Genomic DNA, 11,129 nt, shown 5'->3' on the forward strand with positions numbered 1-11,129 from the left:
TTGATAAAAATGAAATAGAAATAAAAAGATTATATTAACTGAAACAATACATAATATTTTTATATTTATACATATTTAAAAGGGAGAATTTTCAAGAGGATTTTTCTTAACAGCTTTATGATATTTTATCATGTAGTTGAAGAGATATTGGCTGTTATTGAGGTTGTTATCACGGGAGATCTTGATTGTTATCATGCCCCCGCAAGACGATATTATGTTAAAGACGTAATTGATATATGAGAACTTAGTTTTCACACAAAGTGAAAGTCGTTGGTGGCGATGTGTTTCATCCGAGAGTGAAATACACAGTATTCAGCTTCAATTGTAGGGGGGAGTGTTTACGAAAAAGAGGTCAATAGTCCCGTGAAGATATCATAATATTCGTTTGATTGTAGACCAATGCACAGTAGATGGTCAATGCATGAATTGAGATAATTTATTGACCGCAAATGATATATCTGGTATTGAGTTGGGTCTGTAGCAGAGCTTCCATCACACCATTAAACAAATGTGTTGTAACTACTTTTGTATCTTGTATGTTCGTTTTAGATAATAGATATTGAATATCATTTCGTTGTGATAGGAAGAGCCGGAAGATGTGTATGTTGCTTCCACTCCCAAAAAATAGCTCAAGGTTCCTAGATCTTTAAGGGAGAATCGATCTACTAAATGCTTGAGGAATGCCTTGATTTTCATAGGATTATTGCCTGTGACAATAATATCAGACTTAGAGTTGATGAAGCCAATTGATGCCAAAAACGAACCAATTTCGGTGACCAAGCTCTTGGAGCCTAACGAAATCCATAAATAGTTTTTTGTAGTTTATAAGCATGCTTTGGATATTGAGGGTGGATGAAGCCAGGAGGCTGTTGCATAAAGACATCGTCAGTTAAGGTCCCCTGTAGAAAGGTATTATTAACATCGAGTTGACAAATGTCAGCATTTTGAGATGGTCAAACTCAGAATAAGTCGGATTGTTGTGGGTTTAATAACAGGGTTGAATGTCTCTGTGAAGTCAACACCAAGTCGTTGATGAAACCCTTTGGCCACTAGACGCATTTTATATCTGGCTACGGATCTATCTAGGTTCCACTTAATTCGAAAGACCCACTTACACCCGATGATGTTTTGTGTGGGATGAGAGGGTACAAGGGTCCATGTAGAATTATGGAGGATTGCATCGTATTCTTCACACATGGCTTTATGCCAGTATGGAGAATAAGAGAGTGGATCATGAGGAGAAGAGACTCGGTTGACGGGATTGATGGTATACTCCAGTGATGTATATGTGATGGAGTAGGTCGCAAAGCAGGAGACTCAGAGTTATGAAACGAAAAGATAATCTCTATAAAAATAACATGACGAGACGTAAAGACTTTTTGAGATTGAGATTCATAGCATCGAAAAACATTATGGTCAAGGGAGTATCCAATGAAAACACAAGGTTTAGATTTTGATGTTAACTTATGTGAGGTATAGGGACGGAGTTATGGATAACATAAACATCAAAACAGTTTGAGTTTTTTAAGGTTTAGGGATTTATAAAATAATTTTTTAAATGGTGACTCAGCAACTTGAAATGCTGTAGTCCAAAAAGTTGGTGGCAAATGGTGACAAATGGGTTGTGGGTTGTTGATCAATATTGACAATGATCAATATTGTGTAAAGCTACAGATCTCTGTGCAGCAGTGCTGTATTCTCTGTGCAGCAGTGCTGCAGTCTCTGTACAGTAGTTCTATAGTAGTTGTAAGGCTGTGTCGGCTCTGCTTCTACAGGAAAAGACAGAGGATGGGCGGCAATAAAGAATCCCTTGTTCAACTTCGAAAGAGGGATAGAAATAAAATAGAAAGAAAAAAATTGTATTGATTAAAATAATACACAATACTTAATTGTATTGATTAAAATAATACACAATACTTCATATTTATACATGTTTAAAAGAGAGAATTTTCCTCAGAAGGATTTTCCTTAACAGCTTTATGATATCTTATCATGTAGTCGTAGAGATCTTGACTGCGAAGTTAGGGAGATCAATTTTCGAGTTACGAAGATAGAAATTATTGAACCATTAAATCATATATTATTTTTTTAATTTATATTTAATCATTGATCCTTATATTTTTGTTTTCCCTTCTTACCCCGATAAATTGATATTATGGTTAAAAACACATAAAGGTGATCAAATATTTAATAAAAATATTGATGATTATTTTTTCATGTTTTACAATAGATAAGTTTGAAAAAAATAATTTCGCCGAATGACAAAATAAATTTAATCATAATAAGATGAATAATAAGGATAAAAATAGTTAAGGAATGCGCAAATAGACATAAGATGATGAATAATTAGGATTGGAAAGACCTGGATGTAAAGTGTACTTTCAATGCACAAGTGAAGAAAATACTAACAAAAGTAAGATTATTGGGATTGATTTTTTTTTTAATTCTTATGGACAAAAAATTTAAAGAGGGTGGAAAAAAAAAGGAGGAATTGTTCAAAGTTAATGTAAAAAAAGTATATGAAGGAGAGAAAAAGATAATGTTAAATTAATTTAGATTTTATATTAGAAAGTGTATGAGATTTATGTTTAAGTTAGGTTAACTCAATCGAATATTGGAAAGATCTTTATTGGATTCGAATATTTTTTTCGGTTCGAATAATCATGATCGACGTTAACATCACATGAGAGAAAAGATAAAATGAAAATTTTAAGATTTATATAAAAATATATTTTACATAGTTCTTTTTTAACTTTATTTTAAATTATTAATCCCTGAGTTTCTATTTTGATAATAAGGTATTCTTCCCCGAACAACAAAAAGTACTCCTGTGTTGTCGACTCGAGAATCCCGTGGTCGTTTGGTACGGGAGCAGAAGTCTCATGGGCGGCGCGTGGGGCCCGCTATTTGGCGCTACCGAGAGCAGGCCAAGCCAAACAAACATCGGACATACGGCGACTGTATATAAATATTGCAAAAGTTGGTGCGCAAAGTGGGTATCGAATGCAGAGTTCACTTAGGAAATGAAATATTGTATTAACCCTTCCCGACTCATACCCACGCCGTAACATCGGATGCTGCTCGGGGCCGGACAGCGGACACGCTCGTGAAAATCCCCATTGGAAGTTGCGGCGGGGCCCACTGTTGGTCTTCCCATCGTGGGACCCACCAGATAACTCCAGCACCTGAAATGATACCCACTGCGCCATAAATACGTGTATATATTCTCTCTCTCCGGTATCTCTCCAACACACTCTTTCCCTATATAACCAGTCCAGCCTGGAGAACCTCCTCTTTCCATTCCATTCCATTCCAAACCCCATAGCCACACACCTCCCACCCTCCCTCTCTCTCTTATAAACCTCATCAAAATTGGGGTTTTTTGGTCTCCTTGTCTTGCAGTTCTAACCAGCGATTCAATTGCGGTATTGTCCTCCTCCTAAAGATGTCACTTTTATGGTTATGGAAATTGTTGAGACGATTAAAGATGATGTTCGTTGATGGGATCTGATCTCGGTTTTTTGTGGGTTTGGTTTCTTGAACGGGAAGCAATGGATTTTATGGATTCGTGACGCTAAAGATTTGCTTTTTTGTTATCATTATTGTTAATGCACATCTTTTAATTGCGCAGTTTGTGAGATCGATCGGGGAGGGAAGAGGAGGAGGGAGGAGAATGGCGGAAGAGCAGCGATGCCAAGAGGGGCACCGCCCGTGCGCGAACAACTGCGGTTTCTTCGGGAGCCCCGCGACGCTCAACCTCTGCTCCAAATGCTACCGCGACCACCGCCTCAAGGAGGAGGAAAAGCAGCAGCCGCAGCAAGCGGCGTCGTCGTCGTCGTCGTCCGCGACCGCAGCCGAGGTGGTCGTCGAGGAATCCCTCTGCGCCTCCTCCTCCTCCTCGCCGGCCTCCTTTGTGGGTGCTGAGGCGGGGGAACCTTCGGTCCTGGTCGCCTCGGCGACGGCCGCCGCGGCGACGGAGACGGAGAAAAAGGGGCCGAACCGGTGCGCGAAGTGCCGGAAGAGGGTGGGGCTGACGGCGGGGTTCCGGTGCCGGTGCGGCGCCACCTACTGCGGGACCCACCGGCACGCGGAGCAGCACGGCTGCACCTTCGACTTCAAGGCGGCCGGCCGCGCTGCCATCGCCCGCGCCAACCCCGTCGTCAGGGCCGTCAAGCTCCACAAGATCTGAAGGATCTCCGCCCTCCGCTTCCGATCTCGTCTCCGGAGGGCGCGCCCCCGCTCCATTCGCTTTGCTTTCTCCATCATCATTATTATCTTTTTCTTTTAACTGCCGGTGGTAAAAAAATTAAGTGTGGAAAATATAAATAAATGATTATTAATTATTAGATCTGTATTTATTCAATTATCCTATTATTACATTTAGCATAAATATGATTTTAATGGAAACTCGACACACACGCTTTATCACCTTTCATCAAGTCAATGCCATTTGACCTAAAAGCTTTGCATACATCATGGATGATCCATTCAAGACTAAAAGGTCATCGAAAAGGAAGTGATACTACTAATTTGATTTCTTTTGAATTTTTCACCCTATCTTTTTTTTTTTTTTTTTTGTCCATCATCGTGTAGAACAGAACAAAAATAATGCATGCATTTGATATGATGATGTCATGACCCGGGCTTAATGGGCTAATTAGTCTATCAACTTTGTTCGGTCTAAATCACTGACCAAAATATTTAAGCTAAAATTAATAGTAGTACATTATCCTTATAAGTCAATTTTAATCTTGTTCATTTTCAATGTGGGACCAATGATGTCTTCTGTAATCTAATTCATCACCATTAAATTCATGCCATCGTAAGATCACATTTAATGACTTGTGTTGCCTAAAATGGAAGAAACTTAGAGCTTCAAAACTGAATTTTCTATTGCAAGAAGCAATTAATCTTAGGGTCTGATTAGGGTGGCCAAAATGGAAGCAAATAAGAAAAAGGTAGATTATTGTAGGAAATAATGTTCTGTCTCTTGTTTTGAGTGTTAGGGTCATTTCTTGAATGTGCAAAAAAAGAAATATATTGATAAGAAAAGATAATTGATAATGAAAAAATAAATGAATTTAGTTATTATTCAATTAATATGATGATATGATCCAATAATTAAGGGAGGAAAGAGGACGAGAGGACTACAATATAAGAGAAACATTGTTTTTTTATTTTCCTAAATTACTTTTTTTTTATTTTATTTAATGGATCAGTTGTTTCTTTTAGTAATAATATTACAAACTAAAACCCTAATGCAATGATAAAAGCAAATTATATTAAAAAAAATCAAAGAGTACAAATACAATTAAGTCAAAATAAAACATATTTTTAGAATTTGATCATATTTTTCTCTCCAAAAGATTAGGGTAATATCTAAATATAATATTACTTTACTCATCCTCGTAATATTCGAAAATAAAACGAATATAAATGCCTTTCTATGAATTATTATTTCTTAGTATAAGTATTGTCTTCATAATAGCTAAGTACACAGTAGATTCACTATATGAACAATAAATATGGCATTTATTTATTACTTAAGAATAACAGCCCATCAATGAAAAATGCATAGAATAATAAAAAAAATATGTTACCATCTTCCTTCATACCGAACGACATACTGTGGAGAAGATAAAATTCTTTATTTTATTTTTTTAGAATTCTTGCATATGCTATTTTTAAAATAATAATTATAATTATAATTATAATTTTTTCGTCAAACTAATTTTTTTTAGTGAACCCGTTAAAGTTGGTGATAATTTTTTTCCAAAAATAGAGATTTATTACTTCAATATTTTGGAACAATCAATCCCATGTTTATAACTATTTTTATCCTTCTTGAGTAGAAGTACCATATATATATTATTATTATCCACTAAAATTTAGATAAAACTATTTTTATATGCTTTAATTGATCTAATTATCTTTGAGAGGGTTTTATATATATATATAGAACTCAATAATATATTGTCTCAAGATAAATAAAAAAAAAGATTTTCTCACCAAATAAAGTCTACCCATTCGTAAATTAACAGCCTTCAGTTGGTCTAACCAATCTTATTTTTGGTGTTAAATAGACTCCTAAATATTTCATGGGTTGGTTACTCCCCTTCATTCATCTCCAACAATGGAGTTAATGGTAGGATTATAATTATAGTTGATGAGATTCCAAAAAACGCTTAAGCCCTAACCACATTTCTACAATATTTCTCACTTCTCCTAATAAAAATCCGTGCATCGACGATCAATAGACGCTTTGATCCTTTGAATCTTAAGGGGATGTTTCCTTATATTCCTCAAGATCTTAAAGGAGACAAGATAAAAGAGGGAACTAATCTATGGTGAGGGGAATGCACACAACATATAATCCAACTAATGTCTCGAGGAGGAAAATATATTCTAAAAAGAGAGTTCGTTCGTTTCCACGACAATCTATCATATGGTAAGAAGAGGTTCAGCCCTTCTATTTGGAAGGGAAATGAACTATTTCACCGGCATGCATGAATGCATTCCTATGGTTTTAATGGCCGGCAAGAGAGTTGCTTAGTTCTCCATCCTTCCTATAAATCGTTCGCCCACCCCCACCCACCCGAAAAGGCCTCCGCGACAGCGCCATGTCGGCACCTCATCTTGCTTCCGCTGCCTTCTTTGCCATGGCGTGCTTCCTCGCCTGCGCCGCCGCCTACCAGCGCCCCCCGCCCAGGGAGACGCTCTCTGTCCCCCTCGCCGACGACGCCGACGGCCTCACCCCCCAACAGGTACTGCCTCCTGTTCTCCTTCAACTGCTTCTCTCTTCCATGATTGTCGTCCTGCTTCATCGCCATCCTCCTTAGCTGCGGCTTTGGCCTCGCATGGAGAGAAGTTCCCGTCCTCCGCCGCCTCGTAATTGCTGTATCTGTCACCTCATCGTTGTACGCATGTGGGCGTAGATCCCAAGGAGGCGATACCTCTGCTCTCTCACCAATCCCCACCTGCCCTGTGCTTGAACAGTCCACGGATTCGTAGCACCGTAGTCGATAGACTCAACTCGATCGTTTCTGGTTTCCTTGCCTCGCCGAGCGATATATGCTTGTGATTCGGGATTCCTCGTGTTCAGGTACATATATCCCTCGTGGGATCCGACGGGATGAGGATTACTTGGATCACCGACGACGACAGTCCTTCCACCGTGGAGTACAGCACCTCCTCTACTTTTCCGCAACGTGGATCCAAGTTGGCCACCGGCTCCTCCTCCTCCTACTCTTACATCCTCTATCGCTCCGGCCAAATCCATGACGTCGTCATCGGCCCTCTCAGTCCCAGCACGGTCTACTATTATCGCTGCGGCTCGAACCCAACGCGCAAGTTCTCGTTCAAGACGCCACCGTCCTCCTTGCCCTTCAGGTTCGCAGTCGCCGGTACGTTCATCCGACTAGCAATCTTCTTCTCGTTCGCACGAGAACAAGGATCGATGGTGATCGTGCATGTGATGCAGGGGATTTGGGGCAGACTGGGTGGACCAACTCGACGCTCCAGCACGTGGCCGCGCAGGACTACGACGTGCTGCTGCTCCCCGGCGACCTCTCGTACGCGGACTGCCGGCAATCGCTGTGGGACTCCTTCGGCCGGCTGGTGGAGCCGCTAGCGAGCTCCCGGCCGTGGATGGTGACGCAGGGCAACCACGAGATCGAGAAGATCCCCGTCATCCACCCTCAACTGTTCGTCGCGTACAACTCCCGGTGGCGAATGCCCTACGACGCCGACCCCGCCGCCCCCTCCGCCTCCAACCTCTACTACTCCTTCGACGTCGCCGGCGGCGCCGTCCACGTGATTATGCTCGGATCCTACGCCGACTTCGGCCCCGGCTCCTCCCAGCACACGTGGCTGTCGTTCGACCTCGCGCGTCTGGACCGGAATAGGACGCCGTGGGTGGTGGCGCTGATCCACGCGCCGTGGTACAACTCGAACGCCGCGCACCAGGGGGAGGGGGAGGAGATGCGGCAGGCCATGGAGGCGCAGCTGTACGGCGCCCGCGTCGACGTGGTCTTCGCCGGACACGTGCACGCGTACGAGCGGTTCACGCGCGTGTACGACAACCGGTCCGACCCGTGCGGGCCGGTGCACATCATCATAGGAGACGGCGGCAACAGGGAAGGGCTGGCGTCGGAGTACCTGGACAAGCCGAAGATCTCGGTGTTCAGGGAGGCAAGCTTCGGGCACGGTCGGCTGGAGGTGGCCAACGCGACTCACGCTCTCTGGACTTGGAACCGGAACGACGATGACGAGGCAGTGGTAGCGGACCAAGTCTGGCTCACCAGCCTCGCCTCCAACCCGGCTTGTCACTAACCAAAGTCAACCTAATATGCCTTCTCTTTCGAAGCTCATGTTGTATGTTTGTCTTGTATGTGTGTCTTTCACGGAATCGCACTCGTCATGGTCCTCCTTCGGTACCTTCTGAAGCGTTTACTGCTTCAAACTTCACTGTGATACAGTGCTTACTTAGGTTAAATGTCATTAAGATCAAATCTGTCGTCTTCCTTTTGAATTCTGCTACCTTAATGTATAGATCTCTCAAGCTACTGCCAACATTAATTGGTTCTACAGGCACACTACGCGTCCAGCCGAGTAAAATCTGGATCCAGGGCAATTAAAGCTTAGCATTTATAAGACCTGGGATTCTAATTGCTCCAAGATGCACCAGTAAAGTTCTGACTCCAATAGACCAACCAGTCGATGAAGCAGTTCTAGCAGCTGCGTTGCTCATGATGAGCGGCGGTCACGGCCATGCAATCCAACCTTCCCTCCTCTCTCCAAAGCCTCCTCAATTGGGGATGCAGGTGAATGGCAGGCAGATAGAGTTCCAAGATGTCCTGGCAAATCTACATACAGAAAGCTCTGCTTCCTTCATCCTCATTAAGATCTTTGGGTCTACCATGATGGTGTAAGGTACCACAATGCTCCTCCTGGAGGCTGCCATGGAACGATGAGTTTGACTGGCTATCGAGTGCTCATCATTTGTTCCTGGAGCCATGCAGAAACCTGTAGGAGGAATCAAGAAAGCCACAAATGACAGATACCCCTAACAGCACCCCCCGCTCCAAGTAGTATAGTAATGGTTCTCGAACACAGCCATCCACCATTGTGGGGAAGAGGAGCCGCAGATTGTTTCCACTGTAACCTAAAGACACATCTTTCACCATAGAACATGCAGTTTCAAAGTCCCCAAGGTGTGTGCTCGTTGAACTGGATCTGTAATTGCAGGTGCTCATCACGAAGCTCAAAAGTATTCGAGCGAAATCCTTTGCACCAAATCTGAGGTTGAGGACACAGCGCAATGATTCCTATCCTAAATAAGCTAACCTGGGCAGAACTACTTATAAATACGATTAACATTTCAGCATGGAAAGAAAACACTATAGTGTAGAAAACATTGAACGACAGGAAACAACAATGGCTTTTTGCACCCTTGTAAGTAGCTTCTTGGCCAATGGAATCATCGGCTACTTTTTCTTCGTCCTAAGTCTGAAGAACACAGTCTAATGCTGTGAGAATCTTCGTGAAATGACCATATTGACCTTCCTCCCGACCTAAAGGTATGTCCGTTAAAAGTAGGAAACTAAGAACTAATAATAGGAGACTTGCTTGTGCAACAGATAGGGAGAAAGTTGTCATTTTATCGCAAGAAAAGAGCATCGACGGGTGGCTCCTATCCCGGAGGCGGCCATCATTGCGGATCTTTGGGCCGACCACCTCCAACAACATCATGATGCGGTGGCCACCCCATGCGATTTCCCCGTAATGCCCCCTTCGGCGAGCCACCCTCTCACTCTCTCCTCCCTCCTCGTTCGCTCGAATCCCCAAATGCATGATTCCTTTGCCGGCCACCATATGTTGAGTGTTTGTCTCTCTCTCTCTCTCTCTCTCTCTCTCCTGGTGGAGACAGAGATGGCCATCTTGTATCCTATAAATGAGCCCATACCGCACCCCCCGACATCTCACTATCCCACCCAAATCCCTCTCATTCGATTCACTTCTTCGTAAAGGCCTGTGATCCGAAAGGTGAGCACATTGGAAGGGCAAACTCATGCAGTCTTCGTCTTGTTAGCTTTCTCCTTCGTTGGGATACGATCTCTCCTCAAGGAGTTGGCGTCCGATGATACTTGTTTCCTTGTTGTTACTTTGAGTAGTACGTTAGCCTTTGCCTTTGCATCCTCCTGTTTCTCTCTGCCTGCTTATTTTCCTGGTCTCTCTCTCTCTCTCTCTCTCTCTCTGTCTCTCTATAGAAGATTCAGCTATGCATGTTTTGATTTGTTGGTTCCGAAGGTTTCTAATATAGCTTTTCATTCCCTGTAGCATCTCCTGGACTCACTACCACACCCAGTCTGACGTGATCTACTCTGCTGCTGCTTGCACTTTCCCCTTAGATACACTTTGCCTGTTGTTTCAGGCAAAGACATGGAAAGGGTCAACACCAAGCTGTACTTGCGGAACTACTACATTCTGAAGGAGAACGAGAGGCTGAGAAAGAAAGCACAGCTTCTCAACCAGGAAAACCAGGCTCTCTTGTCTGAGCTGAAACAGAAGCAGAAGCTGGCCAAGTCCAGTGCCACCTCCAACCCCATTCCCAGCATCCCTGACCTCAACACTACTCCCCCAACACCCACCATGGGCCCCAGTGGAAGCCAGCATCCCTGATGATAGGAAGACACGTCTCTTCCTCGGAACTTTTTATTTTGGGTTTGATGGATTGTGGATCCTATACATGCAGCTGGATCAGTTTGCCCAACAAGCTGCAGTAGGGCAGTTTTATGCATTATTTCCTCTAAAGATCTGAAGTTCCCAAAACAAACGTTCCATTTGATGCACTCATACCAAGGCTCCCGCCTCGATTCCTGCGCCTTATACAATGCAGTACAAGATAAGTTAAGATACCAAGTCGTCTCTTTGTTCATTTATGCTCTTAGAACTGAACCCGGTCTAACCGAATCGAAAAATCAATGGACAATATGGCTCAAATCGAAACCAGTTTACATCTAATCGAATAGGTTCAAGATTAATTAATTTGATTAATTAATTTCTAATATATATATATATATATATATATATATATATATATATATATATATATATATATATATATATAT

The 11,129-nt window shown here is 42.6% G+C and overlaps 2 protein-coding genes and 1 long non-coding RNA gene across 4 annotated transcripts; all 3 read left to right on the plus strand.

The window, feature by feature from the left end:
- Positions 1-3,253: 3,253 nt before the first annotated feature.
- LOC135639648 (zinc finger A20 and AN1 domain-containing stress-associated protein 5-like) lies at positions 3,254-4,363 on the plus strand. 2 transcript variants are annotated; one of them, XM_065153499.1, is made up of 3 exons: positions 3,254-3,425; positions 3,632-4,201; positions 4,235-4,363. In XM_065153499.1, the coding sequence occupies exon 2, from the start codon at positions 3,674-3,676 to the stop codon at positions 4,187-4,189; it is 516 nt and encodes a 171-aa protein (XP_065009571.1). In that variant the 5' UTR covers positions 3,254-3,425; positions 3,632-3,673; the 3' UTR covers positions 4,190-4,201; positions 4,235-4,363. The 2 variants fall into 2 exon arrangements, with proteins under 2 accessions (XP_065009571.1, XP_065009570.1); XM_065153498.1 differs by having other exon boundaries at positions 3,632-4,363.
- Positions 4,364-6,585: 2,222 nt separating this feature from the next.
- Positions 6,586-8,530, plus strand: LOC103988046 (probable purple acid phosphatase 20). Its single transcript, XM_009406550.3, has 3 exons — positions 6,586-6,764; positions 7,103-7,403; positions 7,481-8,530. Exons 1-3 carry the CDS (start codon positions 6,621-6,623, stop codon positions 8,329-8,331), a joined length of 1,296 nt encoding a protein of 431 aa, XP_009404825.2. The 5' UTR covers positions 6,586-6,620; the 3' UTR covers positions 8,332-8,530.
- Positions 8,531-9,440: 910 nt separating this feature from the next.
- Positions 9,441-10,916, plus strand: LOC135640109 (uncharacterized). Its single transcript, XR_010497168.1, has 2 exons — positions 9,441-10,171; positions 10,339-10,916. It is a non-coding gene; the product is annotated as an uncharacterized LOC135640109 (long non-coding RNA).
- The last annotated feature ends 213 nt before the right edge of the window (positions 10,917-11,129 follow it).

This window comes from Musa acuminata, chromosome BXJ3-6, assembly GCF_036884655.1.
Source record: "Musa acuminata AAA Group cultivar baxijiao chromosome BXJ3-6, Cavendish_Baxijiao_AAA, whole genome shotgun sequence".
NCBI lineage: Eukaryota > Viridiplantae > Streptophyta > Magnoliopsida > Zingiberales > Musaceae > Musa > Musa acuminata.